Below are 27,153 nucleotides of genomic sequence, written 5' to 3'. Positions count from 1 at the left end.
CATTTTTTTTTTTTTGCATTTTTTCAATGGCAATCAGACCAGAACGAGAAAAATCCAAATTAAACATTGTTCGCTGGGGCATGGCAAGCAGAGGGAGGAACATGAACGTTCAAGATAGGTAATCGTTGGTAAATGGTGGGTTGGTTTTGGACTTTGAGGAAATCAGGAGTTGGGGAGGAAATACCTTTCCAATCCTTTCTAAGTTAGGATTCCAGAGCTAGGATCCTGGTTAGAGGGAGTCAATGAAAGCAGATTTTCTTAAGGCCAGATTGACAGTGGAGACCATCCTCTAGGAAGGAGTTAATGCAACTACATGTAGTCCTCGCTTAACGACCACGATTTGGACTGAAATTTTTGCTAAGCGAAGTGGTCATTAAGTGAATCCTACCCGATTTTATGACCTTTTTTGCGGTGGTCATTAAGTAAATCACATAGGTCATTAAGTGAACAACATGGTCATTAAGCGAATCATGGGGTTTCCCATTGATTTTGCTTGCCAGAAGCTGGCCAGGAAGGTAGAAAACAGTGATCACGTGACCACGGGACGCAGTGATGGTCAAAAAGGCGAACTGGTTGCTAAGCACCCAAATCATGATCATGTGACCGCCGAGATGCTGCAACAGTTGTAAGTTTGAGGACTGGTCGCAAGTCGGTTTTTAGCACTGTCGTAAGTCCGAACTGTCACTAAACAAATGGTTGTTAAGTGAGGACTCCCTGTAGTTTCCCCAAGTAGCATTGTGACTATATAGCTCTTGCCCCTTGTTTATAGGAGAGTGGACAAGTTTTTACAGGGCTAAAAAAAGAATTTAATTTTAAAACAGCAAAAGGATTAGGACTGGGTGATGAGGTGATTCTTACTCAAAATGGATGGAAAGTACTCTTCATTTGCAGAATTCTTTGTTTTGCTTCTTCTCCTGGCCACCTTTTTGCTCTTAAAATTTCAGTCTCATCTACAACTTTGGAGCTTTCCAATGCCCCCTTCCCATCTTGTCATCTACCCAGAGAAATTGTCTTTCTATTCCTACTATGATCTTCTCAAGTCAAAAGCTGCTCAGGACCTCTTCCAGCTCCTGATTTAGTACTTTTTTCTTCTTTCTACCTCATTATCAGTTATTTCTCTCTCAGTGACTGAAAGTTTTCCTTGAGAACTCCCAAAATTCTTTATTAGAATCATTCTGTCTAGCTTCTAGTGCTGTGATGTGATCCTTTATTGCTTGGAAATTTCATACCCTTTGGGTATTTACTCTCACTGAAAATTACACTTAAAATTACAGATTTTACTCTGTTGACAGCTGCTAATCTTTCTCCCTGCCTTTCTTTAAATTTTATTTTGAGGAACTTTCCCTGCAAGCTGAATTTCTCAAGACTGGCTTGCTTATTTTCATTCCTTCAGTTTCTTAGGCATTCTTATTTTTTCTCCTGTAAAAGGAACAGCCCTGCTGGTTATAAGAAAAAGTTCAAAGTCCACATTAGGATAACCCCTACATAGCGTCAATTAAAGGTTGCAACATAGTTATTAAATATTTTCATCTTGCCTGAGAAATACCTCCTGGAGTATTACTTACTAGCTAAGATGGTCAAGTCCGAACAAACGATAAAAACAAACAAAGTTCAAACCACAACGTCTGCGTTTAGCTGGAGTCTATTCAATGTGTGAATAGGCTGCAGGTGTAAGGCAGAGGCTAAACGTCCCTAGGGAAAAAACCGAGATGCCACCCGAACCTTACAAGGGTTAGGTTTAACAATCTTCATTGTTAAAAGACATAAAAACAAACATCTGCAAACAATTCCTAATTTAAGGATGACTTGCTTCGGAAGCCCTGAGTTTTGAAAGTTATTTCAAGGATTTATTTGCAAATGACTGCAAATATTACCGGGCTTCGTCCAAAGTTCTCTGACCTTTGGTATTTCTACAGCAAGGACTCTGTCTGAAATTAACCTGGAGGGAATCCAACACCATCTTTTCAATGAACATGAAAAACGCTGTACCGGAATTTTATGGGCTATTTTAAGTCTCTATTAGAAAACCATCACAGTGATATTCTTCCAATAATTTGTCTGTTTTTGTAGAGCAGGGTTCCAGGAGCCAAAGCTACAGTACTTATTACACGGCATTATTCACTGCTTTAACTCCTGGATGGTCAATTTATTTTCTTCAATAAACAGCTTGTTCAGGAACGGGGAGGTCCTGGCTGAACGAGAGAATGATCTTGAATGATCCTGCAGGAACTATTTGGACCTCTCTGCTCCTTAGCATGGAGCCATCAGCAGTTGGCAGAATAATACGCTTAATATAAAAATAAATTAGAAATTAGCCCGTCTTCAGGCTGGAGCTACAATGGGGTTTAGGAGATAAAACTCTTCCCTGCTGTCCCAGCCCCATTTTGGTCCCTTCTCCTGCCTATTTATCGAGGGAAGGAAGGATTAGGCCCAGGAGAAAGACAAAACATCTGAACCAGCCCTGGGGATTCACTCAGGTTTGGAAGTTTTCACAGATGTGGTTTGCCTTCTCCTGCAAAAGTCAGAGGCGTATGCAAAAAGGCAGCTCCAGCCGAGGCTTTCCTAGCTGCTGGCGCTCATAAATATGGAAATGACTTCTTTGTAGGTATACAATGGAAGGCAGTCTGCATATCAAAAAAGGACTTAGATCGCATTAGCCTCCTGAAGGTGTGTGCGGTATTCTCTTGCTCAGGATTAAGTCTTGCTCAAGTCAGAGGAATTGATGCTAGAGGATCCAGGCGTTGGGCGGACTGGATACAGTTCTGCTAGAAGTTGAATCATCTCATACGAAAAAGAGAGGGGTGCCAGGGGTGCCAGTTTGGTGCAGTGGTGAAGGCACCAGGCTAGAAACTGGGAGACCGCGAGTTCTGCCTTAGGCACGAAGCCAGCTGGGTGGCCTTGGGCCAGTCACTCCCTCTCAGCCCTAGGAAGGAAGCAACGGAAACCACTTTCGGAAAACCTTGCCAAGAAAACTGCAGGGACTAGTCCAGGAAGTCTCCAGGAGTCAACACTGACCCAAAGGCAGAAGAGGAATCATCATCATCATCATCATCATCGTCGTCGTCGTCGTCGTTTTGGCTAAAGGAATTATCATCAGCAACCAAAACACTGGCTGCTAGCTAACTCTTAAGCAATGCAAAAAAATATAAATAAATCTGAAGCTTCGGGCCTTGAGTTTTCCCATGATAGTCATACTCCTGACCCCTCTAACACAATTTTTCCTGGAATAAGGGAGAAATGGAATGTTTTTTTTTTAAACCTTTCTAGGTTTGCCTCCCCTTCGTCTCCCTCTATGATCTCTGCATACGAGGGATAGCCGTGATAGCATCAGCTTTGCATTGCATCTTACAACCCTGAGCAGCACGCTGAGGATCCTGGGATATTCAATGAGTAGTTCCTAAATAAGTGGCAACGCAAAGAAGGTCCTTGTCACGATTTATCTGTTTGCCATTCCACCACTCCCTTATATCAAACACCGAAGGGCGTACAATGATGGCTTTGAGAAGGAAAAGAAAAGGAAGTGGTTTGAGTTTGCAGAGGATCACAGAGGAGCTTCAATGAACAGCTCAGTTTGAAATGAAAAATGAACATCCCCATGTTTGCTGAGAATAAAGGGGTGGGGAGTTTCCATGCTGTCCTTCACCCTCGCAATCTTTTGAGAATCTGAACATTATCGTGGACTTTGAAGAAGCAACTCGCTCCATTGTTTGGAGTTTTTGTTTTTATTTATTCTCCTTTTACACAGAACACTGTTCTCCAACATTTTCATTTATTGATTTGATTTGATTTGTACAGTCGCCCCTCTCACAGAAGTGACTCTGGGCGGCTCACAGCAAGTAAAACAACATCAACCCAAACAGCACAGTGCAAGTAAAAAATAAGCAGATAAAACCATTTTTAAAAACCACAAAGCGTATTCCGCAGGCGAGTTACAGAAACATTCACAGCATTCAGCAGAACAACTGAATGGGTCCTACATCAATAGATGTGGTGCAAGCTATTTTAAATGTTGTCACTGGCAAGATACAGTTAATGTATGGTTTTTGTCTACTGATCTTTACAAAAGAAAAGAAAATCACAGAGATCCCTGAAGCTTAAATATTGCCCTAAAACTAAGATAAGCCATAAATAGAAAAAGGCTTATCCATGCAACCACTTGTATCCTATCACTCCTTTAGTTAAGCTTTAAAATGGCAAGAATAGTTCTGGGTCCAGAATCAGGCAGCGTATATGATCCATTTGGCGCGCTTACCCAACTCTTTAGACACGGGTGATGCAACAGCAATATCACCTATTTTTGCAATACCATCGTAGTAAGCTCTTCCAGCAAGGACCATACCTAGAGAAAGAGATAAAAATGAAAAAAAAAAAAAAGCCCTTATGTTAGTTGTACTTGAAAGTAACATATTTAACCATCAACTATATATCTTATAGATAACTCAACCTTCCCCAGGTTGGGATAGAGTGTTAATCATAGAGGGGCATCTGTGTGTTGGAGATGCCTTCTGAAGTCACATTCCACACAGCCAACAGCATGCTGGCTGGGGAATTCTGGGAGTTGACGTCCACCCACCTTAAAGTTGCCATGTTTGAAAAACACTGGCCTACAATGCAGTCAGTCAAGAGTTAAAAACTGATATGGAATATTCAGAGTTTTTCCCTGCACAAACATATTAAAATCCTATGCACTGGTGAGAGCAGCTGGCAGCTGCTGCAGTTTAGTCCGAAGCAGGTGCAGAAATTCATCTTAGAAACATCACTCTCCTTAATTGTAATGAGTTCATGATGACCATTTCTCAGCGATACCACTTTTTAGATTGAGACGGTCAGACTGGAGTGTCTGCCAGAAAGTTCCTAAGGAAAATCCTGCCTTGAAATCCAGCAACAGGGGATTTAACCTTTGGCTCTGTACTTGAACTAGAACGAGGAAGAGAAGACAGTTCTAAGGCATTTCATGTACGAACGACAATGGCGTCTGGCTCTGAACTAGGGACTGGAAGTGATGAACGGCTTCCAGCTTCTCCTTCGCAGATGCCCACAGGAAGGGGCAGTAGCAGAAGAAGAAGGAGAAATTCTTTTATTTATTAGGTGCTTAAAACTAAGCTTAGCATAGATCAACGATTGATACAATAACATATTACAATCAATTGCGATATTTTAATTGTAACATTGCAATGTAACTTAATTGTGTATGTGTATGTATGTATGTATGTGTATATATATATATATATATATATATATACACACACACACATACATACATACTTTAATATAATATAAGGTAAAGGTAAAGGTTTCCCTTGACATTAAGTCCAGTCGTGTCCGACTCTAGGGGGCGGTGCTCATCTCCGTTTCAAAGCCGAAGAGCCGGCGTTTGTCCGTAGACACTTCCTCCGTGGTCATGTGGCTGGCATGACTACACGGAACACCGTTACCTGCCCGCCGAAGCAGCACCTATTAATCTACTCACATTTGCATGTTTTCGAACTGCTAGGTGAGCAGGAGCTGGGACTAGCCACGGGAGCTCACCCCGTCACGCGGATTCGAACCGCCGACCTTCCGATCGGCAAGCTCAGCAGCTCAGGGGTTTAACCCGCAGCGCCACCGCGTCCCACTAATATAATATACTGTAATATAATTGTAATATAAAATAAAGGGCTTTCACAACATGTAATAATATTAACATCAATATAGTCAGAGAACAGGTTCATTTTAAAGCAACTTCATTGGGGCCACAAGCAAAAAAGAAAGCTTTGTTCCTGCTTTTTAAAACTTAAAACTGATTTGACTTCAGGCATAGCCTGGGGGGACTGTGCATGCTAAAGAACTGGAGCAGGTGGAAACAATCTTTTAACCACCACATGGCTGTTCTAATATGGTACCTGGGCTTGAAAATTAGGGCACAGGTGTGTGAAGCACCAGCAGGTCTGTCAAACAACTGGGTGTGCCCATTTGCAGAGGAATGAAGTCTCAACACCATCAATCGCTACTGGCAAGCAGCAAAACAGGCATTGTGCCATCATGCCTTGCGCCAAAATCCACAGGGCAAGGATGTAAGGGTGGAATTTGTATCATTTTTCAATAGTAATTTTATTAAAAGTTACAATTAAAAAAGATAAAAACTAATAGAAACTAAAAAAAGAAAAGAAAAAAAGAAAAAGTGCAGGAATGAAAAAAGAATAGAAAGAAAAATAGAAAAGAAAGAAAAAAATAATATAGTAAAGAAAAAGAAAAGAAATATATAAAGAAATGTCTTCCCCCTTCATCACAACCAGTATAAACAATTTAGTAACTTTTCACCTCTTAAAATACAACAAATAATCTCCCCTTCCCATATCCCATCTCTTATCTATAAACAAATCCTTAAAACCTCATTCAGTCCTGATCAACAAAAGTCCATTAAGGGATACCATTAACGTCTATTTTAACGTTGATCAAACAAACTAACTTTACGTTCCTTCCTTTTACTTTAACAATCTTGATCTTTAGTCCCTTCAAATAATGTCCTAGAACTTGATTTCTTTTTTTTTTTCTTTGTCCCTTCTCACAAAATTCTTCAAAGCTTTAACAAGCCTCTTTTGTAAATCCAATATAGGGAAATTATCCAGGTCACTTCCAGGGAAGAAATGGCGGACTGAAGAGGGCTGTGGTGGAATTTGCATCATGATGTCACAGCATGTCATCATGTTGATGAAATCTTCCTCTGTGGACATGCATGTCTCTGGCTGATGACTAAGGCCAGGCTAGCTGTCCCTTGACCAGAGAGACCCACCGAACAACGCATGTCACGTAACTGCTACTCTTGGAGAGATGATCCAGCATCAACAGGCATTTTAGCCAGAGTTCAGTGCTGGTTATTCAGCCCCCTAAATGGCTTCCCTTTTAAATCATTTGAAATCAAGGCTTTACACTAGTTAAGATAGAATGAGCTTAAGCTGGTTTACCTTTCTGGTCCTTCTTTTACCTTTGTTCTTCAATGGAGAACACATGCATTTGACATTATTCTATTTGCTAAGCAACTGGCATTTTTTAAACATTTACAAGAAACAGCTCCCACAGAGTAGGAAGTATATAATTTTCCTTTTCGGCAAGAACGGAGATTTTAATCTTTCTGGAGGAAGGGCATAGTTCTGCTTCACATCAAAGGCAAATCAGTTCAGCTTTTTAATTAAACAAGAGTATCACTGGGCTTGGTTGTTCCCTGTTCATTATTTCCATAATACGTTGGCACTTATATTTATTTATTTATTAGAGTCATATCCTGCCTTGTTTGTTCAGGAGCTTGGCGGGGCACGGGGAGTGCTGCTTTCTGCTATTTTCCCCTCCCATCAACAATCCTGGCAGGCAGGCTGGGCTGCGGGTCAGTCCTAGTCCAAAGTCACCCAGAGAACTTCCACTGCTGTGAGGGTGACAAACCGGGTCTCCCAGCTCCTAGTCCTGAATCACTATACCACACTGGCTCTCTAAATCAGCTTTAAGCTGGGTGGATTCCAACTCCCAGAATTCCCCAGCCAGCAATCAAATAACCCTGCAGGTACAAAATCCACATAGCACACAAAGATTCATTTGAGGAAAAAAAATCATGTTGTACGAAGTAGCAGTCATTTCTAAAATGCTGCTGGAAAGGTGCAGATATTGAACTTCATAAAAAAAATCAGAAATTTACTCTCACTGCAATGCAACTAATTAATACCTTGTTCAGATTACACTGGAGTCCTTACCAAATAGCCAGGCATACAAATAATTTAGCTGTATAAGATGTATAACTGTCCTGTACTATGTTTAAGTAATGCAATTTGCAGGGCTTTTTGTCTTTTCTTTTTTTAAATGTTAAACTAATGGGATATAAGTGGAGATTTCTCAGGCAAACAGGATTCTTTCATCTGTCTCCATCATGTTTTAATTTGCTAGTTTCCAAAAAAGCTGTTTGAGTGGAAAAATATGTCCCGCAGGCTTACTGGAGGGCAGCCGCATGTATTACTTCCGACAAATTCCCTTTAAAGTGAGGAATTGCACCATGAGGAAGAAAAAGTAATCTAAAATTATGTGTGTCCCAAACAAGACCATCATCTCTAAAAATAGACTGTCTTCTCATATGGTGCCAAACTGGGCTAACTCCAATGATACGCGAGCAAAAGGGATTTCCCCACTTTCTCCTCTCTTCTGCAGCCCTATGTATATCAAATGAATCTCAGATGAGACCCCACCAACACACTAAAAGAGAAACTGGAATTTATTTCACTGTTGGATCTAACTCTTGGCCATCATAAGGGAAGCGGAAATAAGCTTCAAAACCAGTCAAAACAGCAGAGGTCCAGTGAAATTCTCTCTAACGGCAGCAGGCCACATTGGATCAGCAGGGCAGCTGTTAGACCTTCTGAAATATCTTCTAAACATGGCTGGCTACTGTTTTGATTTTGGGGAGGGGGGTGGCTCTTGCTGGCTCGCCTTTATTTTAAGCAGCTATGTACGACTTTGGATCTCTGACAATAAATAAATAGAATTCCAATAGGATCAGCAATGACTCATCTTGAGGTCAGCATGTTATGCCTTGGAATGGGGGTTATCCAGCTGCACAGGCCATAAAATATGTTAAGCTGCTGTTGTGTCAAGACATTCCTATATGACAGAAGGTCAGAAAAAAGCTTTTGCCAAGATTGCATACCTGGTCACCTGAAAGCTCTTCTCATGAATTTCTGTTTTTTTTGTTTTTGTTTTACAAGCCTCATAAAACTGCATGGCATAACTCTACTGAAGCATGATGAACCAGACATTACAGAGGGCACCCTCTGGGACTGCTAAAATGCAACTATTCATGTTCCTCATGTGGATAAATATTCCTGAGTATTTACCAAAAATTACTGACTTTTACAGTTATTTATGCACATACAACATCTTTGCGGTAAATAAGAACTTACAGAAACCAGATCCTTCTGACTTACATCCTTAGTGCACAGATCCCTGGCCAAAAACTAATTCTATCTGATTTGTTCAGTTCTTTATTCCCAAGACAGCCTTGGGAAGCATATCCAAATCATCCGATCAATAGAAAGCCCTGGATTACAAATTCAGACAGGAAAGGATCCTGAAAAAAAATCAGGTTATTCTCAGAAAAGAGGGAGATATTTATGTTTAAAAATATCCAGAACTTCCGCTTAGTTCCTAGGGTAAATATCAGTAGTTCGTTAATAACTTTAGGGGCATACTTAACTGCAAGGCAGTTATTAGATTTTCAAACTGTAAAATTAAAATATTAGGTATGTAAAACAGACACACACATTAAAAATGTAATGGAGACTTACCATTAACAGCTTTTTCATAATTTTTCCCCAGGTTTATTAAATTCCGCAGCCCGGGATTGAATTGCTCCATAACATTCTGATGGCGAACAAGAAAACGAGGGAGAGTTAAGTCCTTCCTTAAATTAACAGAAAATTCTAATTATAAATATCCCTGTCATTTAACATTTAAAAACATATTTAGACTTTTGACCCAAAGGCCTTCAAGATGGCTTAAAATGGTTTAGGAATTAAAAAAAAAAATTGCTTCATGTCTTGACATTTATGAATTTATAAAGTTTGTTGTCTGCTTTTCATTGTACAATAACCCCAAAATGGGCTATCAACCTGTATGAGATTGTATTAGTTTAAACCCTCCAAATAAGACCGAAAGAAAAAATACAGAACAGAATGAGGCAGGGACATAAAATGCAGCGCCACAGATTCAGCCAGAAGTAAACCAGGTAAACAAGCCAGTTTTCAAACACGCACTTCCGTGTATCTTTGAAGGAATGTTTCAGCCTTAGATCTGTGCAGGATTCACTAGCTCACTTTCTTTTTTTGTAAGCCCAAATGAGATTGTCATTCTCCAAATATTTTTCCAAGAAACACTAGACAAAATGTTCGCCATCAGAATGTGATGTTAGATAGGAATCAGATATTGACACTTAATGCTTTTATCTCCCTAGCCTGGACAGGTTAGATGCCTCAAATCCTAATACTGGTTATCTAAAATCCAGATGTTTCAAACACTGATATGGTTTAGAACAGTGTTTCTCAAACTTGGCAACTGGAAGATGCATGGATTTCATCTCCCAGATTTCTGGGAGTTGAAATCCATGCATCTTCCAGTTGCCAAGTTTGAGAAACACTGGCTTAGACGAACAACTCTGTTGTCGTTAGCCACTAATTACAAGACAAATAACATACCTGTATGCTAAATGAAATAGGTCTCTGCTATAATATTTATAATCTACATCTAGATAAAGATTAATAAAATAGAACTTGCTTCTATTTTCCACAAATGTGCTTCTAATAATTTTGCCATCAAGTTTATTAAATGTAGTAAGTGTTCCTTTTTTTAAAAAAAAGTTTAATTTTCTGTCAATTGTCAGTGTTGACATATAAAAGATTGCTTTCTTTTAAATAATATCTGTTGGATAATTGGATAACAGCCCCTCTGCCTTGACTATTTTGTCTACTGCAAAATCAATGGTACTGAGTGTAAAGTGTCAAACTTCCTGTATGGATGGCTTGGTTCATACATTATACTAACTTGTAATCTGCTTCATTTTGGCTTAATATGCTGTGCAAACGTGGTCTGTAAGGTCTTTTTTAATTGTAATCTATGCTTAATTCTGGACAACGTAGCTGGTCTCATCTGTGTCTCTGACACCAGGTTGGATGCAGTAGCAAAATTTGGTTGGCGGAACACGTGCCTTGAATTTTGATCACGATGGGATGAAGACACCCACAGAGATAACATTTTTCCCTTTGCAGGTATCCAGCACTGAACTCATCCTGTTCTGAGGCTAGTAGAATAATCAGCATTCAGCTCATGCCAAGTCTGATCCATCAAAGCATTGATCCCCTCTGAGTAACTGACATCACCCTGCCATTTGGTAGATGATCTGCCTTACTGGGTTTCAGTGCCTCTCCAAGAAACCTAACTCTGGACAGGCCAAATAACTTTTCAGTCAATGAGTTTGAAATGGGTTTGTGTTACTGGATGATGGTTATGGCATTTTAGCTTGCTTTCAGAACATAATATTGCATGTATTTGAAACTATCGAACGAACGAACGAATATCTTTATTACGGTCTTTGACCAGCCTCTACAATAAAAGAAAATAGTTTAACAATTCGTTGTCAGGGAAAAGAAAAACAATAAAACAGTGAAACAATACGTCTAATTAAAAGTTTTGCGGGATTGTATTAACTTGATAAAAAATATTTGGACACCTGGTGTGTGAGTGTAGAATCAGCATCTCTTAAAAAGGAATCAACATAAAATCTGTCAGGATGACCCACAAATTCAGAGAAGGTTGGGGTGATCGGAGCATGCCTTGGGGCATCATGAAAAGGGCACCGTATGAGGACATGGGAAAGAGTTTGGATGGCTGTCATATCAATACGCAGAAGCTACGGCCAGTGTTTATTTCGCTCTGGATCTCTGGATCTCTACTCTCTACACTCAGCTGCTGTTCTGGTAAAAAGGGCAAAAAGAGCCCAAGCAAAACTTTTTCTTCATTTTTATCTATGGGAACATATAAACACAGAGGTACACACCTTCCTGGATGGAGGCATATTTTAGCTGTAAACTGCTAGAGTGTAAATTCTGCTGATTTCACCCTCTTTTTATTTTACCGCTGGGTTTAATGTGTTTCATTTATTTTTACTGAGGAAAATGAAGCTTGCTATGAAGTAAATATGCTCTTAATACCTTTTAACAGGTCAGCGTTAGCTGAGGTGCTAAATTCTAATTTATTCCCTGACATATTCAATGCTGTCAGTCTGGGAAAGTCAACCAGATTTCTCTATCAACTTTCTGCAGAAAAGAATCAAAAGAGACATTGTCCGTAACCTGCTCAATACTATTCAGATCACTGTGCAGATTAACAAATGTCCTGAAGATTCAAATATTTCTGCTGTTCTTCCTTGTTGAAGTCTTTAGCCAGCATAGCACTGCAATGCTATCACAGCATATTCTCAGCTGCTTGGAGCAAGCCAGGACAAATCTGGATGATGAAATTCTGGGATTCCCAGTTTTGAAACCAACGGATATTTTCCTCTTACGGAAGAATTCAGGTGGAAGTTTTCTCTCCGTGATTAAGGAAGACCAGGAGTGTTCAACCATGCCAAACACTCTCTCTCTTCTATCAGAACAGTATCTCACCCCAAAGATCGTAAGAATTTGGTGGGCTATTTGGGTTACAACTACAATAAGGTGCTATGGATCATAGTGGACTAGTAGAAAGAAAGTGTTTGAATAATCAGTGTAAGAGGGAGAAGGATTATTATTCTCAATTTAAATGCTTCCCACTAATAATCCTTGTGTGGCCGGCACATGATTGCTGAACAACAGACCAGCGCGTATAAATAAAAATACCCTGCTTATCATTTCCATGAATCAAGTCCGTTGTCTTCCCATGGCCTATTCTAAAATAGTTTGCCCCAAGTATTGGCGGTGGTTAAGACTTTCTGTGTTTCTCTTAAGCAACAATCTCAAGTTTAAGGACAACTGTAAACAGAGTTACTGCTGACTATAGAGAGGGATATTTCCCGAAGGTGGTTTCTCAACTTGCTCACACGGTCAACGAGAAGCCAGGAGGGAGCTCAGTGCGAGTGTTATTAAAGTGCTCTCCAACAGTAGGAATTTGCGAGATGCTTCAGATCAACTTTTTAACAGCCTATTTCAGAATATATATTTCCTGATTCTTTTTTAAAAAAATCAAACTGGTCATGTATCCTTTTGAAATAAAATCGTATTATTTTAAACGTAATTCCTTACACTGAAAAAAAAAACCCAAGGAAATAACAACACAGAGATGTCTGTGACCTGCTGTGTTTTTAAAAGATAATCAATGGCTTTAAAATGAAACAGTTTACATAAATTAAGAAAGTAAACAGATTGTGAAAGAAACTAGAGACATAAACATAAACTGGGTTAACAAAACAGATTTAATGTCACTTCCCCTATCTGATTCCCTCCAGCTCCAGATAGGATAGAAAGGATGGCAGTTCCTAGAATTTATAACAACAAAGGCGAACTAGCAAATCCTGAGAATTTTTGGAAATAAGAGTTCCAAATTGGGAGACAACCATTTAGTATCCTGATTCCCATTAAAATAGCAGGCCTGAAAGGGGCTGGGGGGTTGCATCTGATCTGCCTTTCCTTGTGTGGCCATAAAGCTGATCTTGAGCCAGTCACTCCTATGCAGTGGGCATTAAAAGGGCGACAGGGTGAAGATATGGATGTAAACCTTTCCCTGTTGCACTCTACTCCAGGGTTTCTCCGCCAGGGTTCCGTGGCACCCTCGGGTTCTGCGAGAGGTCACTAGGGGTTCCCTGGGAGATTACAATTTATTTAAAAAAATATTTTAAATTCGGCCAACTTCATATAAAAGAGGCAAGTTTCATTCTTTATTTTTAGCTTAAGAACACTGTTAGTGCATATATACAGGCCTACTCATGAAACCAATATAATCATTTCATAACTTCTGGCCTATCTTTGAGCCTGAAGGTGCAGGGGTTCTCGGAGACCTGAAAAATACTTCAAGGGTTCCTCCAGGTCAAAAAGTTGAGAAAGGCTGCTCTACTCTCAGACCCACTGGGCTGAAACATCTGGACAAGCTCCTATATCATTTTAACTGCTGCATATGCACAGCTGCACAGGATCCTTCTCTTCACCTATCCTATTTCACAGCATTGTTCTGAGTTTTGTTGGTAAACGCAGATCATGGCTCTGTCTTGAGCTCAGCAAAGGAAAACAGAGCTAAATTCTCAATAAATGCTCTGCGTAAGGAACTGCTGGAAGATGCAAAATAACCCTTTGAAAGGTGTTGAGGATCTTGCATTCTTGTTCAAATGAATCAGCACAAGTGGCCAGTAGTGTGCCCTTCATTTTGCTTTGAAAATGTAAACAAATAGTAGTGGTAGCAATTTTATTTTTCATGCACCCTGATGGACCAACTAATAAAATACAACATTGGGAAATGAATACAATAGCTTGTATTTCAGGTCACAATTGAAATACAGAGCCTTGGTAACAGGAATGGCCCATAAGATTTAAAACAATAAACAGAACCCATAGTATTTCTAAACAACAAGAACAATAATAAAATGGGCAACTGATTTGCTGCAAAGCATTAGCCTCAAGTATTGTATTTACTTGTAACAATACGTCTGGTCTTAACATAGAGCCCCAGAGGCATTCTTAGAGAATCAAAAGGTGTTGAGGGTGAGCAGAGTTTTTAGACAGCAAAGCAATTTTGGCAAAAATGAAGTTTACAGATTAAAGAGTTCTCCTGCTCTTCAAGTACGAGATAGGCTTTTGCTTTTCAAACGAAAGTTATTACAGGAGTAATACTCTGAAGACTTCAGCTTTGCTCTTTAAGACATGACACGCACCCTGAAAAAACAGTTGCCAGCACCGCATTGACAATGATCAGGAACGCATGAAGTCCTTGAAGACTGAGGTTGCTAGTTTTTAATTCAGATCTGAAGCCTTACAACAGCACCTTTAATTAATTGACTAATGCGTTAAAAAAAAACTTGCAGCAATGCAGTAGGTCACACCAACAGACACACGTTTTTAAAGGGCCCTTGCAGATAGGGCTGCAGTTCTGATACTGAATTGACTGGTGGCCTAAGGACACCGTGTCCTGAAGATTATCGCCACCTTGACCCAGCCTTGACTCTTCTTGAGATGGGGAAAGCCTGTTCAAGTAGCTGTCCCCACCTCATTTTTTTCCTTGTGGTGATTTGGGGGAGATGCCTGCTTCAACCCCGCTCCCTGCCCTGTGGGCTTTGCAGTGACAAGTTGAGAACATGGCTAATAAGGAGGCCTGAGTGCAAACAAGCAGAGAGGAGGCATTCCGTTACGGTGACCTCAGAAACGTTGGTAATCTTAATTTCTCTCTCTCTCTCTCTCTCTCTCTCTCTCTTTCCAACAACAGGAAGTGATATTTTAATGCAAAACATGGGGGGCAGGATGAAGCATGCGTTACTGACCAGCAACAGATTGGCTGATATTCCCCTGCATTCAACTACTGTACTGGTCCCAAAGGACAAATGTTGACCGACTGTCCGTTCCCTGCAAACTCTGCAGTTCTGTACACATTTGTAAACAAGCTCTTTCCCACAGCATCCTGTAACCCGAATAGATGTGGAAGCCTGTTCAATCCTTACGGTCTTCTAATTCTGGGATGAGGAGGGTAGCATGATGGAAAGCCGTCTGAAAGTGACCCATGGCCAACATGGCTGCTTTTGAGGATTCTTGCAACAAAACTAAGAGGATCTTCATACAATGATATTAAACAAAACACGGCCCGATAATTCTCAGGAAACTTAATGCAGTAATTTTCAAATTCTCCTCTAAAGTATTTTCATTTTTTAAAAAATAGGTGTGAAGAATGTTGTGCAACAGGAATAAATCTATTCTGATGGGAATCCAGTAAATGGGCCTCATGTTAAGTAAACTGGCACTCAGCCTCGAATGGAGAAGGAGTCAAAGTGGAGAGCAAATACAGATTACTTCCTTTTAGAGCTTTCTGTATCATTGGGACTTGGGGGGATTTTGTTACGACTACTGATCTTGGAATCCATATGGCTTATGGTGATCAGTGCACTTCCCGAGTAACCCATCCGTCTGTCCTTGTAGCAAATAAAGAAGATGACCTTCATGGAGATATGGAACCTGGTTGTCAAAGGGACAACCATTTTTTAAGCCTAGAATGTCCAGATAATGTTCAGAAGTGGCTCAGGCAGAAACCTCCTTAATTCATTGGAGTATAAGGAGGAGGAGGTGGTACAATAATCAGACTTGCAAGATTCTGTTATTACAGCCAATTTCAATAAAAGTAGTTTCAGCTTTCCTGTGGAGTTGATTTCTTGGCCTGCTGCGCCTAGTGGGACTGACAGTCCTACCAAGTCTTTCGGCCTGACCCATAATCATCTCCTACTTCCCAAGCCCACCTCACCTTATCAGAGAGTCTAGACCAGTGTTTCTCAACCTTGGCCACTTGAAGATGTGTGGACTTCAACTCCCAGACTTCCCCAGCCAGCCAGTTGAAGTCCACACATCTTTAAGTGGCCAAGGTTGAGAAACACTGGTCTAGAAAGTAAAAGTAGCTTTTCTCTAGCATGATTTTAACTTTCTGGCATAACGTTCTTAAGCAAATTTACTGTATGTGTGTGAATACATCTCCCCTACCTTTATCTAACCTGGTTAAGCAAGTTGGGTTAATGCAAACAATCATTCCATGATTTGCTAATCCCAGAACCCTGTCAAATTTAACACTGCTGTTTGGATTTTTCTAATGAACAAATATGCCAACCATTTTATAATTATATCTTGTCAATTAACTTTAAAAGAAGGGGAGTTTGCACAAGCACTTCAAATAGAAGTTCTGTCGACCTTGAGCAATGGAATTTGGGTAACATAATCAAACCACAACAGCCTTTTTTTATATTAGAGGATGGAAACAGGGAGGGAAGGACAACAGAGCATTCTTAAATAATGTAATACAAAACAACAGAATAGATGGTTTTATTTTTGTTGGGGCAGCCGCATCATTTGGATAGATGAAAGATTAGCCAGCTCATGTGGACGCCAATTGTCACTTCCGAGCCATACGTGAATACTTGTGAGATGCAGCTCCAAAGGGCAAAGCCTATATAATCCAACTACTGCTGACAGATTTAGCAGAACCCTTGATAAATGTATACAAGCAGAATGCTAAAATTGGTTATGCTTCCAAGTGCTTTGCACCTCCATCCAAACCCCAAACAATGTCTCATGCAGATTCTAGAGATCCTGACATTTGACAGGTCTACAAAGTAAATGCTAAGAGCTCCATTTGACATTTTGCATCTTATCTTAGTTCTGCTTGCACGATTAGTAGAGTTTGACTGGATGCTGGTTTCTGTCAACAGAGCAAGGAAATATAAATCCAGAAATAAACTTAGGTCCACTATACTCTATTGACTGAGCAAGTTGACATAAGCAGAAGAGGTTATTCAAAGGTGAAGAAGAAAAATACTTTGTTTTTCTGGAGTAGAGAAGAATTTTCAGCTTAAGCAGTCATTCAGAGTCGCTGGAAAAAGCTAGAAGGTTCAGCACGGTGCGGAACTCACTTTTAAAAACAAATTATGCAAAACCTAATATTGGGAGATTTATGTATTTGCCTGTATAAAGCAATTGCTTCTGCTTCAGTAAAATGGCAAGGCACTGCAATAGTAACTGTTCTGTGTAAATCATCCATTTATAGTTTATTCAGCCACGTTTCTGCCATGTTTTAATCGGAGCATACGTGCACACAAGTAGTACGTCATGGCAGGATAATAATTCGGATACTTTTCAATGTTGTTCAAAGCTTGGGCTTGGGCAGGGGGTTGGACTAGAAGACCTCCAAGGTCTCTGCCAACCTATGATTCTATGGTAAGTCTTCTAAGGTAAGAAGGCACAGTTTCATCTTGGCCAAAAATAACAATGCAGGAGACCTCACTACTAACGTAAACGCCAGCTCATTTTGTACCTATACTAAACTGTTACCGAATTAGAAACTTCTAGAGTGGCAGTGTTTTGAAAACACGGAATGGGTGGCGCACCTTTCCCAACCGATCATCCCTTTTAGAACGGTGTAATGTGTAATAAACCCCTTTCTCATGCTAAGGAGGATCTCAGTAATGCTCAAGGAGCGTAGAACAGAATTCTTTAAATGTTCTTTAGACAAAGGAAGTGTGGGAACAGCCTCCTCCTAACTAGGAAAAGAGTCGCTGGGAGTCGGGCAGCATATAAATTTATGTTATTATTGAAGGAAATCAGCCAAGTGTTCTGGAACATTGGATGAAACATCAATATTGCGTCTAGTATTGCATGTCTGTAGGTCCCAGCTGTCAAGACAACATAGTTCTACAACTACTGGGGGTTCAGGGGCAGGGGAGGGAGGAGTTTGACCGCTTTTCTTGACCCAGGCAGAGGTTCAGCCTCTCAATTTGCCGCATTTGGACTGTGCAACAGGAAACAAGAACATGACCTCATAAGGAGCCCTTTGGGTTTGGATATTAGCAAAGCGCTGACATAATTATTCAAAGTCAGGTAACTGATCATCATTTAGACCGGTGTTTCTCAACCGTGGGCCCTTTAAGATGTGTGGACTTCAACTCCCAGAATTCCCCAGCCAGTAAGGGTGGCTGGGGAATTTTTTTTTAAGCAAGGCTGGCTGGGGTATTCTGGGAGTTGAAGTCCACACATTTTAAAGGGCCCACGGTTGAGAAACACTGATTTAGACCATTTAATGTACATGTCCCTGGTGGGGGGAACAGGCCAGATTCCAGGTTCCTGAAACTGTACATGGTTTCTGTCCTTTATTGCTTATGAATATGTGACTTATTTTATTATGGCTTAGAGTCAAAGCAAATTAACCTAATCGTTATCTTAAGGGCCATGCCCAACAACTTACCATAATACATATACCCTTAATTTTGTTATGAGCAGCAGTGATGAATCAAGTCTTCTCACGTGCCTCAAGGGCAATAGGGAACCTGTTTGTATACAGGGCTGCCTTTAATAGAGGGCTATTATACAGTCCAAAGGCTGAGCACCACTAGAGGGCAGCAGAGCTGACTCTTTCTGTATCCCTCTGCTGCCATCCAGTGGCTATCTGGATTTCTGCAGCCTCAGATATGGTCGCCAGATTCCAGCCCCTTCTTTGCAGGGCCCAGAGCTTCCTTTAACCACTGTTGCTGAAAACAATTGTGGTGCAAGACCCACAACAGAGGTAACACGCTTTTTATTGAAAAGGCAACACTGCCAGTCAAAGGAAAAGCCACTTTCACTCTCTTTGCCTCATGATCCCATCCCCTGTGTCTCCTGGCCTCACAAACACATCAGGTGCAGCCCCTGGCCTTCAAAAGGTTGCCCATCCCAGCCTTAAGGGACATGTTTGCTTAATCATGGTATACTGAATAAACCAAATCTGGGGAGATTTGTAATGCAGTGCTAAGCCATTAAAGCACAGTTCCTAAATCACAGTGGCTGGATTTACAGAACTGGCTAAGCTAAAACCAAGCGACACGCGTTACGTGTTAGTGCCATGTGAGAACCTCAGAGCCTCTTCAAAGAACTGGGTTGTAAATGCTGAGCCTTTCCACGACTCCGTGTCCTTGGTGTCCTCTCTAGCTACATGACAATGATTAACATTGGAAGGCGTCCCATCCGCAGAACCTTCAGGATCACGTTTCCTTGGGCCCATCTCATTTTCTCTAAGCCAGTGTTTCTCCACCTTGGCCACTTTAAGATGTGTGGACTTCAACCCCCAGAATTCCCCAGCCAGCCGTGCCCCCTGGGGAATTCTGGGGGTTGAAGTCCACACATCTTAAATTTGCCACAGTGGAGAAACACTGCTCTAAGCCCTTTGATGGTCTATTCCCCCAAACTTCCCTTTGTAGAACAAGCACGTTCCTTGTCTGAGCAGTACCACCACGTAGTACCACCACTCAGCACTTGCCCCTGTGAGTGCTTTTCCCATGCTACCAGAGTCCTTCTGATTTTTGGCCCCATGCCTGAGAGACACCTCTTAGTACACAGCATGCCAACAGTGGAGGTTTCCATGTACAGAATATGGATTGCAAATGCTTATTCTCTTTATTTGTGTTGAGAAGATTGATGACACTTTCCCTCTTCTTTTCATCAGATGAACCCTTACTTTAGAAGACTCTCTGTCCCAGGTGAGACACTTCAGTTAATACCAAGAGTTGGATTTTTTTTTTTTGCCTTTTGATATCGAGTACTCTAGAGAGCATATCACCTCTTATAAAGACTGGAGACCTGGAACTCACAAGGCAACGCATTCTTTGTTAAGGAGGACTACCGCGGGCACACCTCATCTGATACGCATTATAAAAATGGATTAGCACCATTTCCCTTTCTGAGTAAACAAAAAGTCTCCCTTGAGCCATGGAGACTTCAAGGAAACATTTGCACATACTGTTTTCTTCTGCTGACACCTCCAACCACTTATATTGATGAGATTTAACCTGCATTACCTGGCCAACCAACCTGTCTTAATCCGGAAAAATTTCTACCCTTCAACTCCCCACATCATCACTCCCATAAATTTCCTTTTAAATTCCACTAATGTAGGTCAAAGCCATCTTTTTTTTCCCCCAGCTTGATGGTGGGGTTTCATGATCAGGAGAGAAATTATTTTCAAAGCCACAGGTGCCTTTCCCTGACCCCACCCACAGTGAGAACTTAATGTGCATCTCCTGCCAGATAAACACACCCTCTGTGTGAGTCAGCCTTTTTAAAGTTAGCCAACAAGCCTATGGAAAGGGGCTGACTCACAAGTCGCAGGAGGGGCCACATCCTGCTGGTTTTCGAGCAGAATGCTTCAGGCTTAAAATCTGGCAGAGGGGACCCCGGGGATGGGAGAGAATTAGAAATGGAATCGAAAAGAGTTGAGATCAAGCAGGCTAAACAGAAGAGCTCCTGGTTTAAGTCAAAGGCCAAACCCTGGTTTTTGGCAAAGAAGGGCGATGTTTTCAGACAAGGATGGTGATGGTTTGCATAGAGAAGGTTCTTAGTTCTAAACTTAAAAATGATTATTAAAAATGAGCACTCACAAGCAATACTCCAAATTGGCTTTTGAGCCTGGAGAACCACTACAGGTAGTCCTTGCTTAACAACCACAATTGGGACCAAAATTTGGGTTGCTAAGCGAAGTGGTCAATAAGCGAATCTGACCCGATTTTACGACCTTTTTTGCAGCAGTTAAGTGAATCACCTGCGGGCATTAAGCAAACCACATGGTCGTTAAGTGAATCACACAGTTCCCCATTAATGTTGCTTGCCAGAAGCCAGCCGGGAAGGTCGAAAATAGCGACCAGGTGACCATGGAACCCTGCGATGGTCATAAATGCGAACCAGTTGCCAAGTGCCCAGATCATGATCACGTGACCGCGGGGACACTGTGATGGTCACAAGTGTGAGGACTGGCTGTAAGTTATTCTTCTCAGCACTGTTGTAAGTCCGAACCATCACTACACGAATGGTAGTTCAGTGAGGACTACCTGTACTAGTCAAGGTAACTGTAACGAAGACCAAGAATCTGTTTCTGTTTTTCTAATGTTCCCATGTGCATTTGTACCCAATGGGGCGTGAACTGAACATGTGCACTGGGAAATGGAAATGACCTCAAAGATCATCCGTTATTGTTGTTAGTTGCCATCGAGGCCAAAGTTTCTCAACCTGAGCAACTTTAAGACACGTGGACTTCAAGTCCCAGAATTCCCCAGCCAGCCAGTTGAAGTCCACACATCTTAAAGTGGCCAAGGTTGAGAAACACTGGTCTAGAAAGTAAAAGCAGCTTTTCTCTAGCATGATTTCAACTTTCTGGCATCAAGTTCTTAAGCAAAATTACCGGATAAATAAAGAGAATAAGCATTTACAATCCATATTCTGTACATGGAAACCTCCACTGTTGGCATGCTGGGTACTAAGAGGTGTCTCTCAGGCATGGGGCCAAAAATCAGAAGGACTCTGGTAGCGTGGGAAAAGCGCTCACAGGGGCAAGTGCTGAGTGGTGGTACTACGTGGTGGAACTGCTCAGACAAGGAACGTGCTTGTTCTACAAAGGGAAGTTTGGGGGAATAGACCATCAAAGGGCTTAGAGCAGTGTTTCTCCACTGTGGCAACTTTAAGATGTGCGGACTTCAACCCCCAGAATTCCCCAGGGGGCATGGCTGGCTGAGGAATTCTGGGGGTTGAAGTCCACACATCTTAAAGTGGCCGAGGTGGAGAAATGCTGCTCTAGGCCACCCTCTTCTTGCATGAAATCTGCAAAGGCAGTGAAATTATCTTTCTCCCAGTCCTTCAAGTATGCTTGCTAGGAGCAGTCCCTGATAAGGGTCCTTGACAGCTATGGAGAATGATAGAGAAGCAGCAGGATCTTTGCCAGTGCGAGATGGGTAGATTTGTGTGGTCACTCTGTTCGTAAATAATGAGGCCGACTCGGAAGACTGTACTGTGCGCATTTTTCCTTGCGTTATCCAAGTTCCTTCTTCTGACCCTGAAGCCTATCATTATAAAAGCACCTTTGCCCAGAAATAAATCCTATTAGGGTCATCGAGGGCTTACTCCTAGGTAAATGGAAGACAATTTGCAGCCCAAGCTGACAAAAAGATGGAAACAAGAGAAGAAGGTTCAGGTCCATTCGGCTATTTAGTTTAACGCACTGAATAAACCTGGATTTTTTTTTCTAGGGTGGGTGGGTTTCCAGATGTGCTTGATTATAAATCCTTGCAACTCCAATCAGCACAGCTCAGGTGTGTAAGACTACAACTCCCAGATTCTCATCATCCCTGGCCCGCACAAGCCTCCAACTGTGTGTCCTTCTAGGTCTGAGAGAACTACAATTCCCATCATCTCCAGCTAAAAAAAACGACAGGGACTGTAGCCCCACCTGCATCTAGCTGGGGAAGTTGCTTTAACTTTTCCCTCACCTTCTAAAATTGCGAGGAGGGGAAAGAAAGTGTGCAAAAGAAAAGAAACATGCACAAAGACACCTATAGCACCCCGAACTTTTTCACCAACAAGATCTCTCGGACTGGCTATAAAAGCGAACAGCAGTCGGTACAAAGCAATAAGTAATCCATAAGAAACAGGACCAGCAGATCCAGAACAACAGCAGGAAATAAAAACATCATCGCATAACCCCCCCCAACAATTAAAAAGCAATATATTCTCCCCCCCACCACAGCATCAGACCAAAGTCACCAAAGAAAAGAGCAATAAAGCAGTAACAGTAAATTTAAACAGCCACTGGCTTTTTTTTAAAAGTTACATCAAAAAAATCTATCCGTGGTTGCCTTTACGTGATTTTTCTGTTGTGTTTTTTTTTAAAAGTCATTTCTTGAATTACTCCTTTTTTAAAAAAAACAAAAAGTCTATCCCTGGCTGCTTTAAAAAGGAGCAATTCAAGAAATGACCTAACAAAACAAAAAGAAAACTCGCGTGAAAGCAGCCCCGGAGAGAAAGGCTGAAAAAGGAGCAATTCAAGGAGTTTCGGGTTTTTTTTTGTTTTTTTTTAAAGTCCCATGAAAGCAGCCAGGGCTAGAATTTTTTTTTTTTTTAAGTACCAATGCAAGGCATGACTTTTTACTGAAAAAAAAATAAAAGAGAAGAAGAAAAACGACATGAAAGCAGCCAGGGACAGCAAAGTATTAAAAAGGAGCCATTCAAGAACTGACTTTAAAAAAAAGAAGTCACAGGAAAGCCACCACAGGTAGAATTTTTTCTGTTCAAGGAGCCGTGGAAGAAATGACTTTTAAAAAAGAAAGAAGGAAAATCCCAGGAAAGCAGACGCGGACGGAACTTTTGGCTCGCAACCGCCCGGCGGCGCATGGAAAAGCCAATAAAAGGGCGAATAATAGAGTTTTCCTCGAGCTGGGGCGGGGGGAAGCCCTTGTGGATTTGGGGGTCGCTTTCTCCCCTGGGGGGAACACCCGGCGTTGGGGGGCCCCTCCCTGCCCCCGGACGCCCCCCCCTCACCTTGTAGGTGCTCTCGGTCAGCCTGTTCACCTCCTCGGGACCCCGCGACATGACGGCGGCGGGCGGACGGGCTCCCCTCCGGGCGTGAGGCGGCTCCGCGCCTTCTCGGGGGGCCCCGGCGGAGGGGGGCGCGACCTGGCTCGCGCGGCGGCGCAGCTGCCCTCCCGCCTCGGCCGGCGCCCTCCGCGCCAACTGTCAAACTTGCGGAACCGGCCACCTCAGCGGCGGGAGGGACGGAGGGCGGGCGGATCCTCCGGCGCGCGGCCCCGCCCAGCCCCGGCGGCGGGGCGGGGTGGGCGGAGCCGAGGGAGGGGCGGCGCAGGGGGAAGAGCCGGGCCGCCCTGAGGGGAAGGCTGGGCGCGGCCGCCGCCTTCTTTTCCTCGCCCTCGTCCTCCCCCGCCTCCGAGGGGGTCCAGCGCCCCCCTCCCCGCTGGGCTAGGCCTGGTTGGGACGCGGAAGAGAGACCACCAGGAGATGCCCGGGCGGGCTGCGTGACCCTTTCGAGAAAGTCCAGGAGCGGTGCTGCCCTCTGGCGGAGTTCTGAGGCTAAGACACTTTAGGAAGCAAGCGGGTGGGTGGGTGAGTTCAGCCCTAAGTGGCGCTGTGGGAGAGGGATCGTGGGCAGTGCCCGCGGAAAAGGGCTAAGAAGCCCCTCTCTCCCGCCGTATGAATCAAGGCACCTTCTTTGCTGTCCCTTTCGGACTTTCCCTCGTTTGCAACTTGAGCTTTTAATTGCATTAATGAGATACTGTGTTGGCTTCACTTTGGAGCCCCCCCCCACCAGTCTCTTCTGATTGATAAATAAATTCTGAGTGCTAAATAAACAGGCAGCCTGGAGGAACGCCAGTCCTTGCGATTGAATAAAGTATGTCCATAGGGATATTCATGTATGTCCTATTTCTCTAAACCAGTCCTTCTCAAAGTGTGGTCCAAGGACCCGCGGGGGTCCCCCGAGACTCTCAGGGCTCCATGAAATCGAAATTATTTGCCAGCCTCTGTTGAAAAAGAATACAGTATTAAAATCCCATCCAGTTTAAGAAACACTGCTCCAAACCATGGTTTGGTTTATCCATGTTTTACTGCATAGAGCACAGTTCCTCAGGTTTGCACAATAACACAGAGTAAGCTTGTCGACAAAACTTGGTCTTTACGCTTGGTCAAAACCAAGCATAGGACCATAATCCTGCTTCCCCAGTGGTAGGTCCTGTGGATCTCAATAAATATTTGGATTGCTTGGCAATGATATAATCCTGTGCCTTGAGCAGAAAAGACTTGAGTTCACACCCAGGATAGGCTTAACAGTGCTGTGATTAATCCTGGCTTATTTATTGATCGATTTGATTTGACTTGATTTCTATTGCCGTCCATCTCAACAAGCGACTCTGGGCGGAGTACAATCCTAAAAACATAAAACGATTAAAGCAATTGTTCAAGGTATGGCATCCTGCAGCTTACAAGCTGCCCTTACATGTAAAAAAGGGGGCGGGGCTTTTGCAGAGAGTTGGGGCCACCATCCTGACTTCTTTGCATTTTTACACCCCTGAACAGCAGGGGTAAGCCGGAACCAAGCCGAACAAGCTTTGGGTGAAAAAGGCCATTGTGGCCAGAGATGGTTTAGAGCTGAATTGCTTGGAAGTGCTACCTTTATCTGGCATTTGAACCTGAAATCTGGGCAGAAAGAGGAATGCTGCTTGTGAGGCTTGTTCACTGGGTTGAGGCAAGGTAAGTACAAATTCCAGAGGGCTTCTTCCTGTGTTAACTTTTCACAGAAACCACCTGAAACGCAAACAGATTTATGGTGGCGGCAGTTCTTAGCTGCTGGAGCCTGTTTTTCAGGCTGCAAACAGCAGATCCTTGTTTGCTGCAGCCAGAGAATCCCTGACTTCAGTGGCCGAGTTCTCACGACACACTTACCCGTATGTAATATTGCTTCAACTGTAAATTGAGCTGGGGGGATACAACAACCTAGACTATGATAGCTTTATTATTGGTTTTACTGTACTCTGCCCAGAGTCCCCTTGTATGAGATGGGCAGCCATATAAATTTGGTGAATAAATCAATAAGATAAAATGACTTAGTTAGGTTGTCTGGGGTTACATTTGTCACGTAGCAAAATACCCCCTTGTGTTATTTGTCTGCTTGTGACATCTTCATCAGAGGCAACTGAATAAACCCCAGTGGGCTGGATGCACCCTTTGGGCTCATAGAAAAAAGGGTAAGCAAGTTTGTGGCCCTTTGGATATTCCCCAAATGCCCTCATCTGTTGGCCCTGCTGGTTGTGGCGGCTGGGCATTGTAGTCCAGCAACATCTGGAGGACAAGCAGTTCCTCACCTGAACTTTGCGCATCCCATGAACCTGTTTTAGTGTGATGGGCCAACCCAATCCTGGGAGCTACATTCGCACATTGCACTAAGGTGCAACGTGGTTGAGTTTTGCCTTAAGGTATTGCAAGAACCCAGAGTCACTTGTTGAGATGGGCGGCTATAGAAATCAATCAATCAAACAAATAAATAAATAAAGTTCAGTGCAGTGTTTCTCAACCTCAGCAACTTTAAGATGCGTGGACTTCAACTCCCAGAATTCCCCAGCCAGCATGGAGAATTCTGGGAGTTGAAGTCCACGCGTCTTAAAGTTGCTGAGGTTGAGAAACACTGGCTTTGTGTGTTAGGTAAAGGCACCCCAAAAGGCATTATTAAATAAATTACAGTTAGACAAACCATGGCTTGGTGCAGTGTGTGAATTCGGCCATGGGGCTGTTTTACCCACATGCTGGAAGATTTTAAAGTGCGGCCAGGCGGTTACCTGACTACATTTGAGATCATTTTAGGAGCTGAAATTGTCGTTTTGCAAAAGCAGCTGTGGAATCTTGGGGGTTGCCCAGACTGGTTGTGTGTGGGGTTGCCAGAACAACAACAACAGGGTGATTTGTGTTGCTGCGGGCGAATTTACGCTGCACTCGACTTGGAAAGTTAGCTTCAAAACTGCAGAGGGCTGGCTGGTTTCTTCACTGGGGGGGGGGGGGGTGCGCGCGCACGCCTGTCTGTGCTTCTCATGAAGGACTTGCCATTGATCTATGAGCGAGTCATGCGTGTCAGTGGGCTGCTCCAGAGAGAGGTGCCATCTCCCTGTGTTTTTCAGGAGAGAGACCGTGCGTTCAGGGGTGAGCAGCTTGTACCATCCTGAGCAGCCAAGTGTCAACTCGACATTGTGGACCAAGTGAGTGTGAAGGACAAAGTGGGCTGCAACCGCGGAGGGGCCAACAGACTGAACTATCAATCAGGGAATCCACGGTTAGACTCTAACCTCTGGCTGTGGTGCAGATAAGTCCTAAAAGATGCAGCTCTGAGAATTCCTATTTTTTTGCAAAATTTAGCAAAAAGCCTTGCCGTTTTCTAAATATCCTGAGATGTGTGTGTATGTGGGTTGTGGGGGTGTGTGCATGCTGTGGCTCAGTCCTAAAGCAACCACATTTGAACCACGGTCCCCTCTTTGCCAACTGATGTGTGGCTGTGCTTCCCGCTGTGCCTACAAGGATTGTTTGACAATCTCTGGGATAAATGCATTGCACTTCCATAACATCATTTGTTATTTTAGCGGGC

The 27,153-nt window shown here is 42.7% G+C and overlaps 1 protein-coding gene across 1 annotated transcript in view; it reads right to left on the bottom strand.

The window, feature by feature from the left end:
• Positions 1–23,701, bottom strand: part of BAIAP2L1 (BAR/IMD domain containing adaptor protein 2 like 1) — a 48,689-nt gene extending 24,988 nt beyond the window's left edge. The window contains exons 1-3 of the mRNA XM_063315167.1: positions 23,553–23,701; positions 9,303–9,378; positions 4,253–4,339 (exon numbers count right to left, since the gene is read on the bottom strand). Of these exons, the coding sequence (XP_063171237.1) occupies positions 4,253–4,339; positions 9,303–9,378; positions 23,553–23,603 (214 nt within the window). The 5' untranslated portion in view covers positions 23,604–23,701. The remainder of the gene's footprint in view (positions 1–4,252; positions 4,340–9,302; positions 9,379–23,552) is intronic.
• Between the last annotated feature and the right edge of the window lie 3,452 nt (positions 23,702–27,153).

The sequence above is a fragment of the Candoia aspera genome, chromosome 14 (genome assembly GCF_035149785.1).
Source record: "Candoia aspera isolate rCanAsp1 chromosome 14, rCanAsp1.hap2, whole genome shotgun sequence".
Classification (NCBI taxonomy): Eukaryota; Metazoa; Chordata; class Lepidosauria; order Squamata; family Boidae; genus Candoia; species Candoia aspera.
Note: the sequence above shows the minus strand (reverse complement) of the source record. Positions and strands in the feature narration are given on the sequence as shown.